This window comes from Hibiscus syriacus, unplaced genomic scaffold (assembly GCF_006381635.1).
Source record: "Hibiscus syriacus cultivar Baekdansim isolate YM2019G1 unplaced genomic scaffold, ASM638163v2 tig00015910_pilon, whole genome shotgun sequence".
NCBI lineage: Eukaryota > Viridiplantae > Streptophyta > Magnoliopsida > Malvales > Malvaceae > Hibiscus > Hibiscus syriacus.
The window spans coordinates 471,509-497,065 of NW_024062374.1; the positions used below are offsets into that span (position 1 = coordinate 471,509).

The 25,557-nt window shown below is 33.8% G+C and overlaps 1 protein-coding gene across 1 annotated transcript; it reads right to left on the bottom strand.

Annotated features, from left to right (window-relative positions):
- Positions 1 to 11,028: 11,028 nt before the first annotated feature.
- LOC120208117 (CDPK-related kinase 3-like) lies at positions 11,029 to 17,195 on the bottom strand. Its single transcript, XM_039207473.1, has 11 exons — positions 16,441 to 17,195; positions 15,191 to 15,321; positions 14,867 to 14,908; positions 14,502 to 14,610; positions 14,318 to 14,396; positions 13,501 to 13,797; positions 13,134 to 13,243; positions 12,358 to 12,465; positions 12,093 to 12,155; positions 11,468 to 11,635; positions 11,029 to 11,368 (listed from the first exon to the last, which is right to left on the bottom strand). Exons 1-11 carry the CDS (start codon positions 16,993 to 16,995, stop codon positions 11,231 to 11,233), a joined length of 1,800 nt encoding a protein of 599 aa, XP_039063404.1. The 5' UTR covers positions 16,996 to 17,195; the 3' UTR covers positions 11,029 to 11,230.
- Between the last annotated feature and the right edge of the window lie 8,362 nt (positions 17,196 to 25,557).

The following is a 25,557-nucleotide window of genomic DNA, read 5'->3' on the forward strand; positions in this document are numbered from 1 at the left end:
ACTTACCCCTCCATCGAAATAGCCATTGTCTTCGACCCCTAATAATACGCCCCACCAAGACCGATCAAGCAATAAATAGATATCATCATTGAGCTTGCATATGTCAGTGAAACACCCCTGGCTTCGCTCATGTAGATAAAAATCAACTGCGGTCTTAGCCCAAAGGGTGTTATCCAGAATTATGTCCGGTAGTTGTTTCCTCTCCTCTTCAGATACCGGTATGGTACTGGCCGGTAACTCATACGAGAGCCAACTTGAATCCATCATGTCGGCACGTCAGAGGTTTCTCAAGAATCCTACATATGACGCCATGTGAATCGGGCTCTTGAATGGTGGGAGGGACCTCTTCAACGATGACAGTGGCCTCTTGAACGGTGGGAGGGGACTCTCGAGGAATGATAGGGGCCTCTTCAACGATAGGAGTGGACTCTTGAGGGATGATAGGCGATTCGGGCTTCTTCTTGCGGTGTCTTCGCACTATTGGGGTATACGGAGACTTAATAGCACGTGCACGCCGTCTGATGCGTGAACTCTGTCGTGCAAGAAAAACCCGACGTAAAGCATCCACCTTATCGGTCCGCTAAATAAAAATACAAATATCAGTAAAAAACAGACATGGTATTTAAACAGTGAAAACAAAGATAAATATATTTCAAACTTTCAAACAAAAGACAAAACAAAGACAAATACTAACTTCACAGTGTTAAAGTAAAAAGTTTAGCAGTTTTGGCAGCAACCGAATAAATTTACTAAGCAATCTAAGTGAAATGGTTAATTTAAGTGAAATTACGAGTAAATTTATCATCAAGTTAAATATGGAAAATCTTAAACTTACCTCGTTGCGTAGAGTATGAACCTCATTCTGCAACGATACTACCATCTCACGTAGAGCGGCAACCTCACCACGTAAAGTAGACACCTCCACACGCCATGCACCATCGTTATCGCGTAGAGTACCATCTCCTCACGCAAGGCATTGACCTCATCACGTAACTCCCTTGACTCATACCGTTGAGGTGGAGAACAGGGAGATATAAGTCGTGGCATCTTTGTCGGTCGCCTATCATGAGGTGATGGTGGAGAAGAGACTCGATGATGTGACGGGATAGGTGATGGCTCTCGTTGTAGAGGTGTATAGTCGGGTCGATCAGGTGATGGCTCTGGGTGAGGTGATGGCTCTCGAAGTGGAGGAAGTGGAGGCTGCTCATCATTCGTGCCATCAAAAAAACGCTGACTAGCTTGCCACCAATCAGTGGCAAGCTCAGCCTCCGTGGGTGTCAGTCTCATTAATGGAGTGTTGGCCTCCTAAAAATATAAAAACTAAAACAAAGTTAAACGTCTACTATTAATAACTTGTTTATATATGATAGTATTTGTGTTAACTTACATTATTTATTGTCGCATATGGTATTAAGTCTTCCCAATCCAACATATGTTTCCTCTTCCAGGAAATAGCCCTAGAAATATCATCTGAGGATTTTAATGCATATGTCCGCATGCTGGGGAAAGCCTCGAATATCCAAATCTACAAACAATATAATAACAAACATTAGTAATTGTTAAATAATTAATTATAATTTTGAAAACATTATATAGAAATTCTTACCTTAAAGGCCCAAACAAAGCCTGACAAAGTGTATTTCGACCCATCGCCCCGTAAACTTTTGCGGTCATCAAAGGCAGACGACAACTTAGTCCAGGTAGCTTTCCATATATACGAACCCCACGGAAACAGATTCCATGCATTTAGGTCCTCTACCAATAATATTAGCTCCTGAGGAATAGGTTGTCTGGCCTCTCTGTCTAAAAAGCCGGCATACAAAAGTAGTAGAAGGCATACTCGGACAACATCGACGTCATTCATCCGAGTAAAACCATCTTTCTTATTAAACAATTTCTTCATGTCGTCGACGTGTAAGTTCGGCTTCTCTATTGACTCATCAGGAAAAACCCTGGATAACCATGATGGGCGGGTGATATGACGAGTGTACCGGCCTACATCATCGTGTCCGAATCGTAGACCAGTGATTAAGCAGAACTCCTTCCGCCCAAAAACAAGTATACGCCGGTGGAAATGAAACCATATCTCTTCCTCACCACGTTGTACACTGTCGGGTAGATCGCTAGTCATGGTCTGAAGCCACAAATGGGTCAAACTAGCATCTCCACCCGGATGTTGTACTCTCAGCCATGGCCCGAAGCAGGTTTCTTCAAACAATTTTCTTTGTGCAGGTGAAAGCTTCGAAGCAATTGTAGTGGCTAGGCTAACGTTATTCCTTAATGTCAATGAAGCCGAAAAAAATTTCTACAAAAAAACAATAAACATACCAAGTTAGATATACCAAAAATTACACTGTCAAGATATACCAAAAACAAAACAATAAACATAAATAGTAGTTTATTCTTGAAACTAAAATTTGCAACACTGTTTTTGTCTTTTGGTTGAAATGAAAATCGCAACGAGATAATGAGAATCGCAACGCGGAAATGACTATCGCAACGAGAGAATCGCAACGCGAAATGACTATCGCGACCAGACAATCGCAACGCCAAATGAAAATCGCAACCGCGAAATAAAAATCGCAACGCGAAATGAAAATCGCAACGCGAAATGAAAATCGCAATGCGATTTTGGTTTCGCGTTGCGATTTTTATTTCGCGTTGCGATTATCTCGTTGCGATAGTTATTTCCGCGTTGCGATTTTCATTCTCGAAACTATTCTTCTTCTGCATTACTTCAACCAAAAGACAAAGCAAAGACAAATACTAACTTCACAGGCTAAACAGTTTAGCAGTATTGGCAGCAATCGAATGAATTTAATAAGAAATCTAAGTGAAATGGTTAATCTATTATTGAAATTACCAGTAAACTTATCATCAATCTCAATATGAAAAACCTAAAATAATGCAAAAATTTCAAAATAAAAATAAAAAAAACTAACCATCGGAGGTTGATTTTCCATTTCTGAATGATTGTGAGGGATTTTTGACTGTGAATGGTTGTGAGGGATTTCGCCGGCGATGGGGATGGAAATCTTCGGAGATGGGGACGGATTTCGCCGTAGAGAGTGAGAGATGGAGATGGGACTGAGTGTTGTGTTTTTGGGTTTGAGGTTATGAGTTGCGATTACTGTGGACGGTTCAGTTTCCGAGTTATTAAGAAAAAATTCGTGTTTGGAATTTGAAAAAAAAATACGCATTATTACGAATGGCGCTATGTAAATCGCGTTGCGAAAGTCAGAATCGCGTTGCGAAAGTCAGTATCTCGTTGCGATTTTGTATTATCGCATTGCGATAGTAAGTATCGCATTGCGATTTTCCCAATTCGCGTTGCGATTTACTTATTCGCATTGCGAATTGGGAAAATCGCAACGACACTGTATACCATCGCAACGCGATTTCCAACTATCGCAACGCGAAATGCAACGCGAATTTGATAATGGAGATCGCGTTGCGAATTAGCGATCGCATTGCGATTTTGTTGGTCATTTTGGCAAATCCAGAAAAAGTTGATTAAAATCGTATATTATATGAGATTTTTGGTCACTGAGGTTATTTTCTCTTTAGATTAATATTGTGGATGAGATCGGTTTGATTAGATTTTTGAAATCATTCATTTTAATTTATTTTCATTTTTTCCGTATTTATTTTGAGTTTAGATTATTTTATTTTTGAAAATATGAACTCAATTCAATTTGATTCATAAATTATTAATCATTCAAATATTATGATTTAATTTAATATTTTGCTTATTCAAATATTATTTTATTACTTACTCTAAAAATTAGGGGTGTGCAAAATTACTCGACCCGGTTGACCCGATCCGTTGATCCGCCGACCCAGATCTAAAAAAATTGGGTAATTTTTTAAAAAAATACCCGGCCCGACATTTCCCGGGTCGGGCCCGGGTCACAAAATATAGTTTTTCCGAGTACCCGGTTACCCGAGTACCCGGTTAGTTATATATATATATATATATATATAATTATATAAAATATAATAAATTATTTATATTATAGATTATTAGATTTTTTATTTCGAACTTTTAATTTTTATGTTCGGATATTAAAGTATGTAATTCGAAGTTTCGAACTTTTAAATTTGTATATATATTTTTAAAATTAATATTTTAAAAATAAAAAATAAAAAACCGGGTACCCGTAACATCCGGGTCGGAACACGGGCCGAGCAATCGTCGACCCGAAAGTTCCGGGTACCCGAAAATCGGTACCCAAAAATTCAGATACCCAAAAATTGGTACCCGGATTTGCACACCCCTACTAAAAATAGCCCTTCTCTTAAGTACAATATACTTATTATTATGATAACACTCGTTAATTTTTCTTCATTGAATTCAAGTTGAAAATTTGAAATTATAATAAAGTTTTAACATTATCATTTACTGATATAAGAAAGAAAACAATTCGACGCTGAAAAGTTCTGAGATATTAAATGTGTTTTCCATTATCGGGCAGATAAAAATCTCAACGACTCCTTCGCTTTTGAGTCCTTATTTATTTCGATTCCTTTCCTGTTCAATAATTTATGTCATCATTGTATTATCATGGGTTGTACAACTCCTTTTTAATTGGTTAAAGGTCATTTTTATCCGAATACCACTTAATACAATTTTTTATTTTAATACTTATATTTGATTAATTATTAAAGTAACACTTTTTTATCACGTAGATAAAGGCACATTTTGTAAAAAAAAAACATCTTCTTTATAAGTGGTTAGATTGGATTAAAATAAAAGAAAACTAAAACTATGATAAAAATATACGATATCCAAAAAGAATAAAACACAAGAAACGTATGTCCAGGGATGGACCTATACAGGAGCGATCATTCTCCTAAAATTTTAAAATGATAATATATTTTAGATTTTTTATATATTTTTTATGTTAAAAATTTTTACGCCATCTTTCCTAAAATTTTATAAATTTAAATCATCCCCTAACATAAAATCCTATATCTGTCCCTGCGTATGTCAAAGACACGTAATTGCACAAGCCAAGTCAAGCAATGACAACAAAGCACATGTTTTAGCCTTATGTTCAATCACTCAATAAATATATATTTAAAAGTTTATATTTAAACACTGAAAAACTCTCGTATCTATACAACGTAAGATTTGAAAAGCTCATGAGGGTTTTCAGATCCCAGTTATTAAGATATGCATGTTTTCAATTATTTAAATATATCTTTTTAGACGTAAAATTGTTGATCGATTGATCACAAAAATAATACATTTGTGTCATTATTTTCCTTCAAAATGCTTGTGTAATTATGTATCTTAATATGCATTGTGCATATTTTAGTATATTTTCATATTTTTCAAGGATTTTTTTGGAATCAAGATTTGAATGTTATTTTTAAATTAAAGTTGAAAGGATGTTATTCTTTTAAATAATCTTAGGAATAACATTTTTAATTAAAAAACGTAAAAAAAGGAACATCCGAAAGTAAGAGTAAATGAGAAAGAGATTAGAGTGCATGGGGTCGTGGTCATATCTGTAACTGAGAAATTAGGTGTCGGGTCGAGTTTTGTCGTGTTTTTTTCGTTCTTTAACTTAAATCCACCCCTTTTTCACTCGAATTATTATCAGCTCCACCGCTCTCCCATATCTTTCTCTTTCTCTCTGCCTTAATCCCCCTTGAAGGCAGGCGAGACTCAAGGGGGATAAGAAATAAGACAATCCGATCTGTGTTATTATTATTACAAAACACTTTGTTTGCAAACCAAACGATTTAATGAGAGAAAAGGTCTCTTTTGAAGATGAGTTTTTTTTTAAACAGGGATGGTAGTAAAGGAGCTTCTTTTTGAGGGGAACGTTGTCTGGCCCGAGGACACTGGTTTCGGTCCTTGTTTAATGGATTGAGTTTGTTTACTAGTGTTGTCGGACCAGACTTCATTCCCCCTAATTATTGCTCCCATGTCGAACCCCGCTCCAAAGGCAACATGTAAAGGGTTGGTTATGATGATTATTATGGGGTAATCATGAAAGGCTTTGACCCTTTTGTATTTTTCATTAGTCCTTTTTTTTTCTGTAACGCTGTGTGTTTTTTGGTCAGTCCCTAACTATATATCCTTTCTGGTTCATCATTAGGAGCTGGCAGATGTGTTCCCATGCAGGTTTCAAGTATCTGATCTGTCTGTTTCTGCTGTTTTTCAGATCTAGGTTGAACTTTGGTAAATTATGGGTTTTTCCTTTTCTGTTTAATTCATCCCTTTCAATATTCTTTTTTCCACTTTCTCTAGGGTTTCAGGTGGAGCGAGCTTGGCCTAGGTGAAGGGACAAAGTTGAATGGCAAAGGAATTACCCTTTCTTTATAATCTGTTTGAAATTTCCAAGACAGAAGATTATTTGCAGTGAGTCACTAAACTCGATTCTGTAATGATGATCTAAGAGCTGTGGCAAATGGCAAGGGATGTGTCTGATTAAAAGGCGAAGCCCTAACTTTGCCAATACATCTTATCTAAACCCCTAAATCTGATCCCCAAGATGTGTCCCTTTTGAGTGCTGAAATTTAGAAAAATGACTCCTTAATTTTTCCATCAATTGCTATCACCTCTCCTCCCTGATGTTTTAGAGTGTCCAACAGTTTCTCCTCCGGGGATTGAGATGTATGCTTTACATTCTTAGTTTTTCTTGCAACACTGGTAAACGGAAATGACTTTTTTTTTGGCAGATAAATCATCTGCTTTAATCAGCAAGTACTCTCAGATCAGTTGATGGAGGAAGGGACTTTTCCCCCATGTCCCTGCTTCTTCAGTACATACATACTAGGAAATAGTGATTAAAACGATGTTTTAAAAACTTACTATTGTTTACATAGCACATGACTCGAATTATAATATATCATCGGTGTCGAATCTAAAAATAATTTTGAAAGTAGTTACATGTATATTAATAATACAAAATGGGCAATGGCTTTTGTATTGAGGGTATGGAACAACATAAAATTTCCTAGCTTCTATGGTTTGACTCCGTGGATTTGGGTATGAATCGGTAATTTTGAATTAAAACCCCAAATAAATAATTATTTAAAGAACTAGAGTCATTCATAAATTATTTAAAATAATAACTCCCAAATCCTCGCACCCTTCAATACGCGAGATACATCTGACGTGGTTGCATTTTTCATATAAGCCAATAAAACAATTAGATAAAATTACCTCGCACATTACGAAGCGCGAGTTAACCTTTATGATCCAAAATATCGCAAGATTTATGGGGATCTCGTGGCCTGCAAAGCACGAGGTTCTTTCCAATTCAACAGCCTACTTTGAAACGTAGAAATTAAATGAATATAATAAATAAATATAATAATAATTAATAATATTAATTATTAAATATAATAAATATTTAAAATATAATAATATATAAATATAGTAATTAAAATAGATATTTTATGAAAAATAATTATAATATATTTTGTAAATTTTAAAATAATGAAAAATTATATGTGTAAAATATTAAATATAATAAATAATAAATAATATTATAATTATAATATATTTTGAAATTTAAAAAATAAAATCTAGTAGCAATCTTGCGTCTTGCAAACTTCAAGGTACTATGAACGGAATAAATTTGGCGTGTTTTTAATGTAACTCACATCTAGCAGGACGCGAGTTGCATTTAAAATCGTGCTTCTCGAGTGCGAGAAGGGATATAAATAGGGTTCTCCACTCCTATTCATCACCACACCCTTTTATATATTCAAAGATTTCATATCATAGCGACGAGTCTATTAAGATATGATCGAAGTCACATATTCGATTATTGGAGGCGAAATGATGAGGTAAATTAATTAATATTATTTTTTATTTTTACTATTTATTTATTTATTTAGTTTATTTCTTTTGGTATTTAAATAATTTTTAATATTTATATTTCGTATGAAAATGAACATGTATTAGAGTGTCATATAAATTTTTTAATATTTATATTTTTACTATTAAATAATTTTTTTAATATTTATATGTTATATTACATGTGATGCATGATAGAGATTATGAAATTTGTCTTATTTCTAACAGAGGTGCTGGTATAAATACGCACTCCAGCATACGGGCCCGTCTTGCCAACCCCCAATATTTATCACCAGCATTGTTTAGGACATATTGCTGCAAACAATTTGCAGAAGTTCAAGAGTCAAGATGAGTGTCTAATGGTGCTTCGAATCTATATGTCTTTCACCTTTTTCTGTCTACCATATCTTTAGAAAAATTATTTCAAATTAATTGTTCCACTTTTTCTTGATAGGTTACAACAATTCGTATGTGAGTTTGAGGACTTGATGTTGGAACTGAGACACATGAATTCTGAGGGTTTCAACTACCTTGCTAGATTCTCAAAGGAGAAATGACTTAGATCATTTGATGGGGGTAAACAGTATGTTCATATGACAACGAACTTGGATGAGTTAATAAATTCATCACCAAAGGGACTGCGCCATTTGCCTATCACGTCCGTTGTTAAAGCAACATATTATCTACTGGCAACCTTAGGAAGGCAAGTGGCCACCTCCTCAAAAAATTGAAAACATTCCAGCACCATTCCAACACGATGAGTGTCATATGCTTCTCTTGTGAAATGTCATCATTCTGTGTATCAGTATTTGCGAGGCCATTGGAAGGCATACAACACAACGCATACATGGTTAATTTATGAGAAAAAAAAACAAAAAACATGCGAGTGCAGATTCTTCCAAACTTTCAAATATCCGTGTGCGCACACCATTGTTGTTGCTTCTTCTGTTCAGATACCCTACATGAGATTCGTTGATCGGGTTTACTTACTTGAAACTATATTCAAGGTTTATGAATGTGAGTTCCCTCCCATTGGAAATGAATGAGATTTATATGAAGATGATGATGAACCTACAATATATGACCATATTATGCACTACGACGACGAAAAAGCTATCGTCCGCAGTCAATCTGGATTTTTTGTGATGAGGATTTGGTCGAACGTCAAGAAAGAACCAGACAACTGAAATTATGTTTTATATGTAGGAATCACAGACACACGAAGAACAAATTTTACTTTTGTGTTTATAAATTGTTTTATGATTTTATATGTTTTAACAAAGAAAATTAAATTTTCTGGGATTTTTAGGGTGGGTCGCTCTGGTGGCCCTAATATAACACCTCAGATCGAATTGGGTCACTCGTATCGATCTATGGGTGTTATAGCATTCATATGAAAATAAGCCTTCGAAACATTTCTTCTTTTGTTTCTTTCCCTTCCATAGAGTTTTAGCCGTCGCTCGTATTTATAGTATTGATAAATTCATAGCATTAATTAATGGTGATGTTAATATAACAGCATAAATGGGACCGTCCAATTTGTTGACATAACATCGAAATCCTACCTCAATCAGGTGCAATGATCAATCAATCATATTTAAATGGATAAAATACAGTCACTAAATTATAATAATCTTTTTGGTCACCAAATTTTTAAAAGTTATAAAACAACCATTAAACTCACCAAATTATTACAAAATGATCACTACACATTATAAAATAGTGAAGATTTTAAGAAACATTTTGTAATAGTTTGATAAATTTAATGAAAATTTTGTAATAATTTGATAAAATATAATGATCATTTTATAACTTGTAAAACTATATATCATTCTAATACAGTTTAATGACTATTTATATAGTTTACCCCATTTAAATACTACATGCATGCAGGATTTATAGAACAGTAACTTCTTGCTGTGTATAGTCTGTGTTACCAAAAATATAATTTGGTTTAACACATTCGGATCTAAATCCGTCACAATACCCTAGATAGTAACACATTCGTAACTTGTTACTGTCTACTGGGATATGGAAATTGGAAGGGGACAAATAAGGGCCTTTAAATCGTTTCATATGACAAGAAATTTGGGTTGAAGGCCCATTGATTTCACGTTATGAAAAGACCAATTTCAGCAACTTATAAAATGGCAGTTAGGCGTTCGGATCGGATTGAAAAGGTAGTTGCCTCTTCTAGCTATTGTGCAAAATTTGGATGACATAATCTTTTAACTTGATCCAAATTTGGTTCGATTTTCACTCTCACCCCTACCGATTATTGTGCAAATAACTTGACCCACACCCACGGTAATGCCAATCTCTCGGTTGAAAGGTCCAAGCAATTGTCAATCTAATATAAAGCAAAAGTTTTGGAAGCTAACATAATGTACAATTAAGTAAAGTATTAGTAGAAAGATTGGCTTTGATTATTTTTTTTAAGATTCATATCACTTGGAGAATCAAGAATCCAATCATCTACATAGAACATACAGAATATTGGACCGGTGAAGCAAAAGGGAAGGAAAATCCTTCAACAAGGTTTGTTAGATTGAGATAACGTTTACTCCAAGGCATCCCATCCTCGGGTGTGGAAATGAACAGATGGTGGCTTTATCCACAAGCCAAAGTGTCAAAGATCATCCAAAATAGCCGAGTCCGCGGAGGAATCTGTCCACAAGGAAGGCTGGCCTCATGTCAAACATCCCTACAACAAATCAAAAAACAGTAAAATAAAATGGAGAGCCGACCACCACCGAATCAACGCAGCCGCCCTAGCACAAGCCTAGATCCAGGGACCCCTGAAGAGCAACGGCCATCTCATACATCTCATAACCATCATAAATCCACAAAGGCCTTCGGACAAGGGAAAGATATACACACCATAAAAACCAACCCCCAAAGCCCACAACAATAAGGAGAGAATATCAAGTTCACAGCGATGGCAGGATGGGGAGGCGCACACAGTCTCCGTCGACCCCTCATTCACATGGAACCCCATCAATCCAAAAAGTGGCAGCAGAGATAGGTTGCAAAACCCACAGGAGAGGTGTTATTTTGCCAAGAGTGACAAAGGTGGAAAGGGGGCCGTCAGCAGCCGGAGACCAAACAGCCACCCCACTTAGGATTAGATCTAGTTTTGGGTCAAGAAATTAGAGAAAAATCGAATAATAGAACGAGCTTTGGCATCAACGTGAATTTCGCTCAAATATACATACATATATGCACGATAAGTAAACAAGGAACAAGCAAAAGCCATATTCTCGCCGTAAATTTTCCTCAACAATCTCACTACCAATATTCACTTATGCACATTTTTTCCACTAACGCAAAAATAATTTTTGAAAAAAATTTATCACACGTCATTCTAAATACCATGATTTTTTGACAACTATATATATCAAAGGCAATAAATTAATGATGCCTTGTATTTGAGCTACGAAGCGTCACACCATGTAAAAATTTTGTATATCCAAGTAAACTTAGCTTTCCATCTGAGGGTCTTATCCAGTCTTTGAGGAATGAATAAGCTGAAGGACCAATATTCAACTCCTGCAATCAAATCAAAAGGAGATAAAACTGTATAATAATAATATTATTAATAAAGACAAAACAAGGTAGTGAGATGCATGGAAGTAACAAGAAACATACCCTTGCCAATTCTTCAATTGAGATTACTCTGTTGCCCTCCTGTTCGAAATGTTCAAAAGCAGTGGAGGCAATCTGCTCCCAACCTTCAACTGCTTCTAATTGATATGTGCTAATTGCAGCAGCACAAAACTCTTCAAAGTACATCTTCCTATATGCTAGTGTCCCCAACTGAGCAGAAAGGCAATGCAATGGTGAGGAACTGAAATTCAGATGGCAAGTGAAAATAAAACTAGGAGGGACAGGGAGATTGTCTTGTGGGATTCCAAGAAAAGAACGACCACTAAAAGGCAGATTTTTTTCCTTCTTTTTGATAAATCTGGGTAAATACAATGTAATATATGTTCAAAGACTTTCAATCATTTGACGATGAACGCTCATACTCCTAGCATTTGCGGTGCTCAAACCCGTGACCTCAAAGGATAACAACAATTCCCTTAACCACTATGATCGCTTGATTCCTGCCTAAAAGGCGGGATTTTAAACATTTAACAATGCAATTTTAAATGAAAACCATTTTCTTCATGCCAAAATGACTCGGATAAAATGTCTAACCAAAAAGACTAAACCGAGAGAACAAAACATAATATAAGTTGCAATCAAGGAGATCATGTAGTAAGAGCCTTACAATATTAAGAATGTCAGGTACCCTTGATTCATCCATTGCATCAGTGGCATTTCGAGCAAGTGCCTGAAAATTTGATAAGCTGATGTCATATATTTCATAGGTTATATATAAAATACCAACAAAAAGGAGAAACAGTACAATCAAAGATGAGGGTCAAATTAATTCAACATGAGATGTCATAGAACTGGACTGAATCAGCTTGAAATCATTAGCTATTTTAGTCTTAAAACTTGAATTGATGAGTTTTATAGAGGGAGCTAATAACCATTTTAAAATTTTCAAGAGAGACACTCCCATTTCTATTTGGTTCCAACAGCTGGAATTGTGCTCTGAGATAAACCAGCTCATCTTCAGTCAATGCTTTCGAAAGAGCCTACATTTGTAATAATTGCAGAAACACAAGTTACAGACTGACAGAAAGCAAAATACATGTGCATGCACGCACATACGAACACACACATACATATATACTTCTACAAGCTTTACAGAGTTAAAAGCAATCATAATAATATGGATATCATGTTTAACCGCTTCAGATGAAAAGATTCTCACAATTTTTCTTGCAGTCTAACATTCCAGCAAATTAATGAAAGACTTGCATAGCATAAGAAATGCAAGAGTATGTTTTAACCCAGGAAAGACAAAAACTTCTCCAGAAAATGTTTCCAGTATAATGTAACACTGATCTTAATTAAGCTAAAGTGTTCGCCTGAAAACACCAATTATAAATTAGAACTTCTAAATGCATATGCCAATACCATCCACAAAAAGTTTACAGTTGACAAGATGTTTTGACAGATTTACATAATTGGATAGTAGAAAATCACAGTATTAATTCATTGTAGCTATTTTCTATAATAATCTTAGCTTAGCTAGGGTTTTTACATCTTGCTGCAAAGCATTTTTGGCAACCTAGAGTTAGAAATACCCTTACAGATGTCCTAAGAAAAAGGAAAAGAGCTGGAGGGGGGGAGGGAAGCAAAGGTCCAAAAAGTTGATGTCAGTGTTTCTATCATGAAAAATAACCGAGAAAAAACATACCTTTAGAGCAGCACGTTTGAATGGTGTTGCATGCAAGTATGACTTGACTAACTTATAAACCAATATATCAAGAGGGACCAGACGACTGTCATCATGCAACCAAGGATGACCTGAAATATCATAGAAATGAATTAATTCATCTGATTTGTGCCAATCCTACCAGCAAAAGTGATTGGCTACCCGGAAAAAAATATAATTAATCAGTTCCACAATAGGGTAAAATGTCATAAAAAGTGCATTAAATTCATCAGATATAGGCTAATCCTACCACCAAAAGTGACTAGTTTGTCAGGAAAATGTAATATACCATTTTCACAAATGGTTAAAATCCATCTGTTTACTATTTAAGTAAAAATTCCAAACTTACTTAGAGCTTGAACTGCAGTCATTCTTTTTCTGTAATCTTTGTTCAGGAGTCTCTTAACAAAATCTTTGGCCTCTGGTGAGACAGATGGCCAGGGCAAATCTTCAAAATTGGGATCAGATCTTAACACAGAGCGAAAAATTCCAGATTCAGTACGTTCCCAGAAAGGCCGGCTTCCGCATAACAAGATGTAGGTGATTACTCCGATGCTCCACATATCAGCTTCCAGACTATAAGATCTATGCAGAACTTCAGGAGCAACATAATAAGCACTTCCAACAATATCATTAAGCCTTTCATCTGTTACAAGCATACACGACACAATAATTAAATAAAGAAAACAGACTACTAGCTGTGGGTAGACATTCAGTATAATGATATGGACCATCATATAATGAAGTGGAAACAGGATATTGCTGGACATCCAACATAACTTTATCCGCATCATATTAAATTATTTCTTAATTAGTAACCCATTTAAACATGTACAAGTATACCTAAATGCCAATTGTAATACCCCACAACATTTTGCTACAATAGGACTTAGGGATTTAAGGTTTTATATGTATGAAAACAGTTTAATTTCTTCTCTAATTTACAGCCAAATAGAGGTGCTAGTACATTACAGCAAATTTGCACGTTTAAACTCAATTCTCCTATAAGAATCTAAGAACATTCCTTATCTAGAAAGAAGCCAACCAAAAAATAAGCAGTTGATTATCATTAGTGATTATAGTCTTTCATTTGATAGCATTACAGGAGTAACGAGGTAAGTTCATTTGTGAACCAAGCTAAAGTTTAAGGCATGATCAGACATCACCTGGCCTAATAAAGTCAGAAAGACCGAAATCTATTAGTTTCATGTCAGCATCTTCACCAGCAGAAGTGAAAAGGAAGTTCTGTAGCTCAAGCAAGAAAAGAATAGAATCAGAGATGTGATAAAAAGGTAGAATATATACATTCCAGCTTCACAATCCATAAAAATTAAATGAAAAGGTAAAAACCTCTGGCTTTAAGTCCCGGTGAACAACTCCCTGAAGATGACAAAATGAAACCACACTTAAAATTTGTACAACTATAGCTTTTGCATCTTCCTCAGTGTACCTTCCTCCCCTGTAATAGAGAAATTTTCATCTCAGTGCCCTATATAACTAACTAGTCACATTAGGGGTCTTTAATCTTCTTTATAATGATGTCAAATATTTTGCCAGGGGAGGGAGTAGTGAAAAAAATTGGGATAGAGCCTGTTTAATAGTCACAAACAATGACATTTATCTAACCTTCTATTTTCTATGAAGATAACAATATTGAAACACTATGTTTAAAAACTCAGTCTAAATAACACAAATTTAAAAAAACAACGACGTACCTCGCCAAAATTCTGTCCAATAGCTCTCCACCTTCACACAATCTGATAAGATACAGAATTCAACAACTGTCAGAACAAAATTTTAAAAATGCAATACAAATTTTTATGATGCTGCAGTTGGAATATCCCATGAATTTCTACAGAACAAATTTGGACTGCTATTATTTTCTAAATTCAGCATGCAGGACAGTTCAAAATGTTATGAAAGTAAACCTATTAAAAAAGGGAATGGAACTAACTTGAGTATAAAAAGAATAGTAATATGCAACTAGAAAAAAAATAATTCAAGATCAACCGTTTTAACGAAATCGAGAGAAGACATACTCCATGACTATGTAAACATTATTGGCATCCTCACATGCATCATAAAATTGGATCAGATGCTTATGTCCTGATAGTGCTTTTAATATTTTGACCTCCCTTCGAACGTCTTCAATTGATATCGCTGTTGTCATCTGTCAAATAAACCTGGTTAAAACACAGCCATGCAATCAACAGTTCATACTTGATAATTTTTTCCTTCGAGGAAAAAGGGCATAGTCCATAGGGATACAGGACCTGGAATTTGACCCCTAGTTCTATTAAAGACCCAACCCCAGTAAAGGGATGGGAGAAGTGACCAGGGCACCCAGGCCAAACCCTGTGGTCATTCAAACATATTTGACCATTGTTCTAGAAGTTAGCTGTGAAAAGGAAATCAAAAGAGAAAGATAAAAAAATTATATAGGAAAGTTAACAGTAAGTATAATGTACGCAAGAAAACAATTCTCTGCTTAAATTATGAGAAGGAAGAAAACTGGAATGATCCAAAGTCAGAAATTTAGAAGAGTTACTTTGATACAAAATAAGGTAAAACAGGGTTGTCAACAGCAGACTCAATCACCTGCAATGCCATTATGTAGGCAGAAAAATACCTGCTCATTTAGGGGATATGACATGGATATTACACCAAAAATATATCATTGAAGAAACAAAGTTTGCATTCCAACCTAATTCTATTGGGCTTGATGTGGCTACAATTTCCATTTCCATTTCCATTTTAGATTTTAGATGCAAAGGATCTCAAGTAGCCCCATATTATTGCTACACTAAAGGATCATCAAATAAAGACAAATCCGTCTTTTTCTTCTTTCGGTTTTCCAGAATTATAACTGCGATCGCTCTTCCTCCTAAGTCCTAACCGACAAAAATGATACGGCTAATCAAAGCAAGAGGTATCGTTTAAACCCACGTATATCCTATACAGCTCATGTAATTTCCAAAATATCAATGATGATGATCATTCCATAATCAGTACAGCTTATATAACTTAAATTCTTCAACTAAGAACAACTCCGGCTAAGTTTACTTGAATCAAGAAGACAAACATATATCTAATGTTCAAATAGATATCAATACATTCGTGACCAAAGGACCTTCTCTTAAGAATATTTTAATGAAAACCAATTTAAGAACAATACAATCAAATGCATCAAGAAAACAATCTAATATCTCAAGGATATATAAACTTAGCTAAAATTATTGAGTACAAATAGTGAAAAACGAAGAAATTAGGAGAAGAGAGAGCAGTGTACCTTAGCTTTTGAGATGATCTTAACAGCAACAGGTTGGTCCTTGAGATCACCCTTTTTAACTCTAGCAGAGCAAGTGTGGCCAAAATGTCCCCTCCCGACTTCTTTTCCAAGCTCATACTTAGCTCCAAATTTCTTTCCATAACCGAAGTTCTTATCCAACGCTTGCTCCTGCTCAGTTCCGCGATCCTCAGGGATCGGCCCTTCTTTTGGCTTACCGCCAAGCCGCTTTACCAGCGACGCCTTTATGTGTTTCGCAGGAGAAGGCGGTGGAAACGGCCGCCGGAAGAATCTCCTCGGCGTCGAACCCTTGGAAGCCCTCGCCGGAGAAGGCGATACTCCAGGAGGAAGCGGACTTGCAGACACCCCGTGCGGGTACGGACTGGGCCATGAACTCTGGCTCGAAGACCTAGCTGGAGTATTTTTCACATAGTGAACATTAGCAGCGCCATTAGCCGATTGTACCGAGGTTTCGTCCCGATTAGCTGAAACCACCACTGTGGTCGGCGTCCCTTCATTTCCTCCCGATTGATTAACTTTGCCGTAACATTGCCCCATCCTAAATTAAATCCCCCGATCACAACAAAGTCAAATGTCCACACATCGGACGGTTCCAGTAACCTTCCTCCGTTCCCTGCCTGATCTGATAGCAGAAACGGAACAGCGGCGAGAAAACGATAAAGGAAAATAATGAAATAGAAATTCGAGTCAGGCAAACAGGAAAAAAAAGTTAGACAAAGACAGAGAGAGAAGGGTTGACAAAATGAAATTATAAAGAAATGTTAGTATTTAATGTTACAGTGAAGATTAAATTCAAAAAAAGGAAAATGTGATGATTATCTTTTAGACGTTAGATTTGTAGAATCTTATTTAATTTGTGTAAGGAATGCTGAAATCACAATTTTTTTTCTTTTTCAAAAATTAACGAAATTAGGGGAAATTTCTTTTTACTTTTTTTTTCTCTTCTGCCGTTTTGTCTTTTGCCGTCATATTATTATATTTTTCATCAGGGAAAAAAAGCGAGAGTTTTGATTCTATGCTTGTTCGAAAACAACAGAAAGGGTATTTTGGGCGTTTTAGTGGGAAGTGTTGGGATAGGTAAATTACTAAAAATGCCTGAAATTGACAGGTGGCTTGTTTGGGTTGGTGTAAGAGTATCCGCGTCGTGATTAATTGTAAAATATGGAAAGTGATCCAAAGAGCTGACGCAACGCAGGCAGAAGGTTCGAAATACGCGACATTTCACTTCAGTTGCAGTCAGATGAGAAATTTATAATCCCATGTCACACTACCTTAACCCTCCAAATTCAATTTCCTTTCCTACCCGTGAAATAAATTTCTCCGCCTAATCTAAAAAAATATATTTTTCATTTTGTAATTCAAAGACGGACATAAATTCTAAATTAGAATTTAAATCAATTAAAATTTAAATTTACATAAAATATATGGATCCGTTAAAATTCTAAAACAAATATGAAAATCCACACAAATTAACTAAAATTTGGTTGCAGATTATTGATTCAAAATTTAAATCCAAATATTCTAGTGTGTTATTTCGGATATGCTCTGAATCCATAATGGCTATTGACTTAAACCCAAAATCTACGTAAGAAATCTTCTTTTGTCGAAGCTTCTGGCTTTTTCTTGGGAAAATTACGTATTTAGTATTTAAACTATCGGTTTTGATATGTTTTAGTACCTAAACTTTCAATCTTTTTAAATCATATCTAATATTTAGTTTTCATTTCATTTTAGTACCTCGTCATTAAAAACTTAACGCGTTTACTACCTAAACTATAAGTTTTGATTCATTTTAGTACCTAAACTTTCGATGTTTTCAAAACTTAATGTGGGGTACTAAAATGAAATAAAAACTAAAATTTTTAACGACCGAATACTAAAATGAAACAAAAACTAAACTTTTGGTATTATTTTGAAAAAATTGAAAGTTAGATATTAAAACGAACCAAAACTGATAGTTTAAATAATAAACTGATCCAAATTGATAGTTTATATACTTAACGGGTAATTTTTTTTTCCTTCTTGAAATTCAATCAAACAGGAAATGGATGTCTTGCTGATGGATCCAACCATGTGGGATTTACCTACATAGCCTTTGAAGTGGTATTATCGTAATATCATGTGATTCCTAAGCTACTCGTATTGCATTATCAGAAGAAAAAAGTTAAACTGTGAATGAGGGGACTGAGGTGGTTGATGATGTAGCATTCATTAAAGCCAGTTTGTTGAACTGGGTTACACGAGATGAGCACACAGTTTGTGGTCTGACCTGCATGCGCAAGGAGTAGATGAAAAGCATCATCTCATTGACCGGTGGCTGTATTCATTTTTCCTTGTAAATGTTGGGGAGTCGCTGTACGCTGTTAGGTAAATTCATTTAAACAGGGAAAACTACTCCACTGCTGCTAAGTTAGGTACATCATTTAAACACAACTCTCCACTCAACGTTAAGACACGACCCTCTACCAAAGCCAAAGGTATCCCCAGGCTAACTGGATTCTACAGATAGACAGTGGAATAACGGTTGTTATATAACGATAATCACGTAGTCCGAAACCGTTATTATAGACAATAATGGTGTTAAGTGGAATCACACCAATAAAAATGAATCTCAACTGTAATTTAATAAGTAACGACCAATAGCGACAATAAAATATCACTATTTTTCGTTATTATTCCGCTACTTTAAAAAAAATATAATAATCCTTTACAACAATTAGAATTTAAAATTTTCATGAGCGTGATATTTACTGTAATCATAATAATACCTATTATATTTACAATCAAATTAAATACAACTAAATAAAAAAAGTAACTAAATATTAGCCCTAGTGATTTGCTTTCTTTTCTCTATGCCTTGGTCTTCTTTCTTTTTCATTAGCATGCGGCGGCACCGCACCAGCCTTGGTGCTGGTAGCCGTTGTCAATATTTTTTTTATTTCATATATTTGTCTTTTTCTTTTTAAATAACTATGTCTTTATGATACGAATTTCTATGTTTTCATAGCATATTTTTCTTTACATTTTGACACTTTTTTTCTTACATGATTGGATTTGACATCACTATGACTAATCAAAATGATGTTCATTTATTATCTCGTCGATCTTCTCTGTTTTAGACCTCGATTTGGATTTGGATACGCAACCTCAGACAATTATCTCGTGATGCTTAGCTCTGATTTACGTTTTGTCGGTGATCTTTTAGCAGTTTAAATCTCCTATTGTGGTTTGTTTACCGTAGCAGTTAGATCTATTCATATTTACCCGTTGTTCCAGTTTTTCTAGATGAGATTTTCATCTTTTCCTTGTATGGTCCCGATATGATCTTGAGTGACTGGTTTCTTAATGATTTTAAAAGAATATCTCAATTATGTATCTAATTTACAATTTTTGTCATAAATTTTATTGTAATTTTATATTTTTCTTATTTATTAATGAAGTTAGCTTCTTTTATTTAAAAAATAAAAAATAGAAAACGTAACTACAACTGTAATTTAAATCTCCACTAATGATATCTTGGTAGGTTGTACGTTTAACAACCCGAAAATTTGAAAATATTATTTAAATAAAATTTGAGGTTTTAATTTTGTAAATTGGTAAATTTTGGGGATTAAATTGAAAGTTTTTAAAACTTGTAGCCTGTTTTAGAGTTAAAGAAAATTCAAGGATCAAGCTCTAAATTTACCCCTGAAGTGTCGGCAGGCTCAGGTTATTTAGACGTGCAATTGGTTTCTGCAGAAACCAATTGCTCAAAAAAAATCACACAACTTCCAAACCCGATTCGACGCCATCCAACCTCCGATCGTCGTTTTGAAACCACCATCGTGTTCGTCATCGAGCGAGGAACAAACACCTTAAATTAATTGAAGTGAAACGCTGCCAAACGTCGTGAATTTCAAGTCAAAGTCTCGACGTTTTTTTAGCTCAATCGCCGAGAAAATCTTAAATTCATCGCCGATCGTTGCTCCGTTTATGACACCTCCCGCACCATCGTGTTCATTGTGTCGTTCCGAGTCCGCCAGTGTCATCCTTGGTCTCCGTCGACAGCGGCGCGTGGGGAGGTGAAGCGGTCAAAGTTTCCAATTTGTTGAAATCGAGCTCTCCGCCGTTCAAAAGTTTGAACCAAGCTTTGTAAGTATCTCGAAATCGCTCAAAATAATTTATAGAAATTTTTCTGTAATTTTTCCGACGCTTATAGACGCCCCACGCGCCGCCACTGCGCGTGGGGAAGGCAAAAATAACCGATTTTTAAAGGTTTTGACCGGTTCCAACCCGACCCGTTGACCGACCCGACCCGACCGTTGACTGTGACCGTTGACCGGGTGCTATTTTAGTAATTAATTCGAAATATGTGACATTTTAGTAATTAATTTAAAAAGGGTGCTATTTATGTAAAATGGTTGACAGTTTGTTGACCTCTTTGACCAGAACTTTGACCGGCTTTTAAACGGCCGTTAATCTTTTCCGAGTATACCTATCCTGACAGTTTTCGACGTCCTGAATCCGATTCAAATTGTCAGTCAAACCCGTTGACTTTGATTTTGACCAAGAATTCAAATTTTCAGAATGTCATATTTTATGTATTTCAACGTCCTGAATCTGATTCCAAAGTCTGTTTTACCAAATTCTGACCCGAAATTCCTGAATCGAGCATGTGAACCCAAAAGGCTTAGTATTTTAATATTTTGATTATTTAATTAAGTTTTGGTTAAGGAATTGATTCAATAAAATATTTTATGAAGGTACTAGTGTTTCAACTGAGAGAGGATCAATTAGGTCCGGAATTGTTCGTTCGTCAGATCAGCCCGAGCCACGTACTACTAGACTTACCCGTAGGTTTCCGTATATTATTTAAATAAAGATTAAGATTATTTATATTAGGATTCTAATATGGATTTTTTTTCAATTCGTAGGATCTAGCGCTGCAGCAGAGCGTAATCGACAAAATCAGTAATATGCTTCCCTATCTGATTTCTCAGACTGTTACAGGTGTGTTTCCTGATAGTGTTATATTATTGTTTTAAAGTATATAAATATCTGAATATTGTGTATCTGATTTATGATTTACTGTATATTTCTGATATGATTTCTGGTTATAGTATTGTACTCTTAATATTGATTACCCAACATCTGAATTACCATACATTACTGATTTGATTTCTGTATTTCTGTTTATGGTTTTCAAGCATGAAACATTCTTATGTTTTTAAAGAATTATTCATTGTTTTACGCGAATACATTCATGTTAATTACTATCATTGGGGGGAATATTATTGGAGGAAGATTATCTGCAGGCTCCTCGGTTGTGTGCTCAGGGCCTTACTGGTTGTGCGGGGTGTATGGTTCTAGGGAACCTACACAAACAGATTGTGAAAGGATGGGAGTAGTGTTCATGTTTTCAAAACATGTTGCATAAACAAATTTTATTAAAATATTTTGTTAGTATGTTTTTATACACTGTATGGAGCACACTGGGCTTTTTAGCTCATTCTGTAGTTTTTGCCCTTTTTCAGATAACAGCAGACCGTAAGCTAGCAGATTTGGCATCAGGAGAGATCAACTACTTATTTTGTATGAACATATATCTCTATATGTTTTTCGGTTATATTTGGTGACATGCATTTGCTATCGTTTTGGATATATCTGTATTATTAATATTTTGTTCTATATTATATTTAATGTTCTATAAGTTGTAAAAAAAACCTCTGAATGAGACATGTGACCATTTAGGTTTGGATCTAACTTACAGACTGGGTCTAGAGGTTACAGTACGCTCATGATCACCCCGGGGTTCGTCCACAAGGCCCAAACTATAACATACTATCACAACCCAACTTAATCTCATGTTGCAGCCCCACCGTTAATACCAAACCAATATCTCAACCTCAAACACCATAAACTCTTTTGTCTTCACTTCACCTCAATCTCATTACAATGAAACTACCCATGAGTTCACTCATATGGCATTTTACATGCCATATCTTACATCAGCCACCACTCTAGACAACATTTCCACCATTCTCAAACATACAATACGATATCTATTTTTATGGTTTACTTTTCCAGGGAAGGAGTGCTGGCAACAAATGCTCCAAGTTAATCCAACGTTGATGAACATTTTTACATGGCTCCTTGACTTTAATGCAACTTATAATGTGACTAATGATGATTCCATTATTTAAGCTAAAACTCATCTATACACTCGAAATGACTTGTGTTTGTTATGTCTTAAATGATTCGTTTCTCTTGAATTTATGATGATTTAATTTTTAAATTGATATTGATTGACACGAACTTTGAATGATCTAATAGATTTAACGATTGTTGAGTTTACATAAGTTTTCAAGATAAATGAGTTCATCGAAAGCATAATATATTCCTACATATCATTTAATATGATATGATCTAGTGTCATTTTATCATAAGAATCTCTTGACTTGTGCATCATCATCCATTCAACAGTCTGATTTTTAGCTGATATTGAGCTGTTGTGCTCTTAAAAAATCATTGCCAATACATTTTTTACTCAACTTTAGTTTCACACAGTTAGTAATTTGTTTAATGTCGGATTAGTTGTTTTTTGATTTGATGTAATTAAATTCGTTGTCAGTGTTGGTTCCATCCAAAACATTAGAGTAGAATATAGCAACGTTGTGTTTCTTCGTCTGACTGCAACTACTAGCCCGCCTAAATTCAGACAGAGTGTCCCCCATCTACGGATGTAAAAATCTGACCTGATATGTAAAGTTGATTAAATCTAATTTGAATCAAAATTGTTTATGACTCGAGGTAGTGATGATTCGAAATCGATTCGAGTCTGAATTTGTATTGATCTGAACCTGAGTTTGACCTAGAAATTTACAACCTAAGCCCGAATTGAACAGGATAATATGATAATTGAACTCAACCTGATATGAACCCGAATCCGAGATTAACGTGGTAAATAACTGATATTACCTGATTTGTTATCAACCTACCCTGTTATAAATCTGATATGTAATTGACTCAAATTGTAAATTATCCGACCTGTTATTAAACTTAACTAATATTTACCTGACTTATATGTTAGAATTGATGAAGTTGTGAGATTTTGAATTTATAATAAATTATAATAATTAATATGATTACATTTTAAAAGTTAAAACAAATTGTTAGTTAATGTAATTTTTTTACAGTTAAATAAACTATGACAATTAATATGATTACTCTTTAAAAGTTAAAACAAATTGTTAGTTGTGATAATTAAATTAATAAATTTACTTTCAATATTAATTATAATCTTTATATTACAAATCTTAATTATAATAATTAAATTAATTTCATTAAATAATTTATTTATTTAACATGATTTTATTAGATTATGTAAAATTAATTTAAATATTTATAAGTTGAATTTAATTTTATGTAATAATTAATTAATAGTTTAAATATAATTTAACTTAAAATTTTAAAATATATAAAAAGGATGAATTTATTTGAGATTGAAAATTAAAAATTTTAAAATTTAAGGACTAATTTAAAATAAAAAGTAATATATTTATATATACTTAAAAGATTGTTTTTTGAGGGAAAATTTGATTTTTTAGGAATTTAGAAGAGGAAATTGCAAATTTTGACAAATTTAATTTTTTTGCCAAAATTTAGATGAAGGAAAAATTAATTTTTTTAGAAAGGGAAAAATTTGATTTTTGCATATGTATATACACAAATGTTGGTGCCCAACAGATTTTTGGGTTAATTAGGGACGCGGTCTTCTAACAATTAGTGGTTTCTATTTTGTAATTTAGTTTTTAGTTTTCTTCATTTCAATCATGGTCTAGTTATAAATATTTTCTTGAATTTTTCAATTCAATGCAATTTAGTGTTGTATACATTCTAATTACTTTTAATTTTCTCTTATTTCTTTAATGTGCACAATTATTAAATGTGAATTTTAATTTTATAATCTTTTATTTTAGTCACTTATGTTTAATATAATATATATATACTTATATATTATATATTATATTTTATACTTATATATAAATACTTTTATATACATATATATAGTGTGTGTGAGTGTAATTATATATATAAGTATACATATGCATAAGTATAAGTATAATGTATACTAATATTATATACTTATAAGTATAATGTATAGTTATATAAGTTTATACTTATATATATATATATATATATATATATATATATATATATATAGATATAAACTTATACATATTTATAAGAATAATTTATATATATATATACTTATATACTTATGTATAATGTATACTTATAAGTATACTTATATTATATATAAATACTATGTATAATATAATATATATACATATATATATTAAAATTGTTTTGATTTTTTACTCAACTTTTAAAATGAATGCAATTCAATCCATATTTATATTAATTTTAGTTTCATATTTTACAACTATGTGAATTTGGTCCCTACGTGTTGTATAATTTATTTAATTATTAATTTTTTCAATTTAGTGCTTAAAATTATATTTGTATATAAAATTGACCCATTTTTTTATATTTTTGTAATTTACTTCAATTTTTTCCTTAAAATTATAATTGTATACGAAATTGATTCATACTTATTTATATTTCGATTTAGTCCCTCATACATGAATGTTGTTTAATTTATTTAAATTTTTGTTTGCAATTTCTTGTTTTTTAATTTAGTCCTTAAAATTATATTTTCATTCAAATTTACTCACAATTATTTACATTTTTTGTAATTTACTCCAAATCATCATATACAATTAAAAATTACAATTCATCGTTCATGAAAGATGACAAATAATTAACCCAAAATTTATCCGACCTGAAGTCAATTCATACCTGGTAAGATCCGACTTGAATTTTATTTGTCAACGATGTGACATGATCTGAACGAGATTCAACCTGAAGTCTATCCGAACCTGGAATTTATATGATTCATACCTGATTTGATTTAACATGAACTGACACTGATCCGAACTGAAATTAACACGATCCGAACCTGAATTAAATCTGATAGTAAAATCAACTTGAAAATGACTTGAATTGATTTGATCCAGACTCAACTTAATCTGAGTCGAACCATCAAATTGACCTGAC

Excerpts from the sequence above, each read along its gene's own strand:
- LOC120208117 (XM_039207473.1), bottom strand. The coding sequence starts at position 16,995 with ATGGGGCAATGTTACGGCAAAGTTAATCAATCGGGAGGAAATGAAGGG. Across the intron at positions 14,909-15,190 it reads AATGTTTACATAGTCATGGA|ATTGTGTGAAGGTGGAGAGC; the intron begins GTATGTCTTCTC and ends GTATCTTATCAG. Across the intron at positions 13,244-13,500 it reads GACTGCAGTTCAAGCTCTAA|GTCATCCTTGGTTGCATGAT; the intron begins GTAAGTTTGGAA and ends ATGATATTTCAG.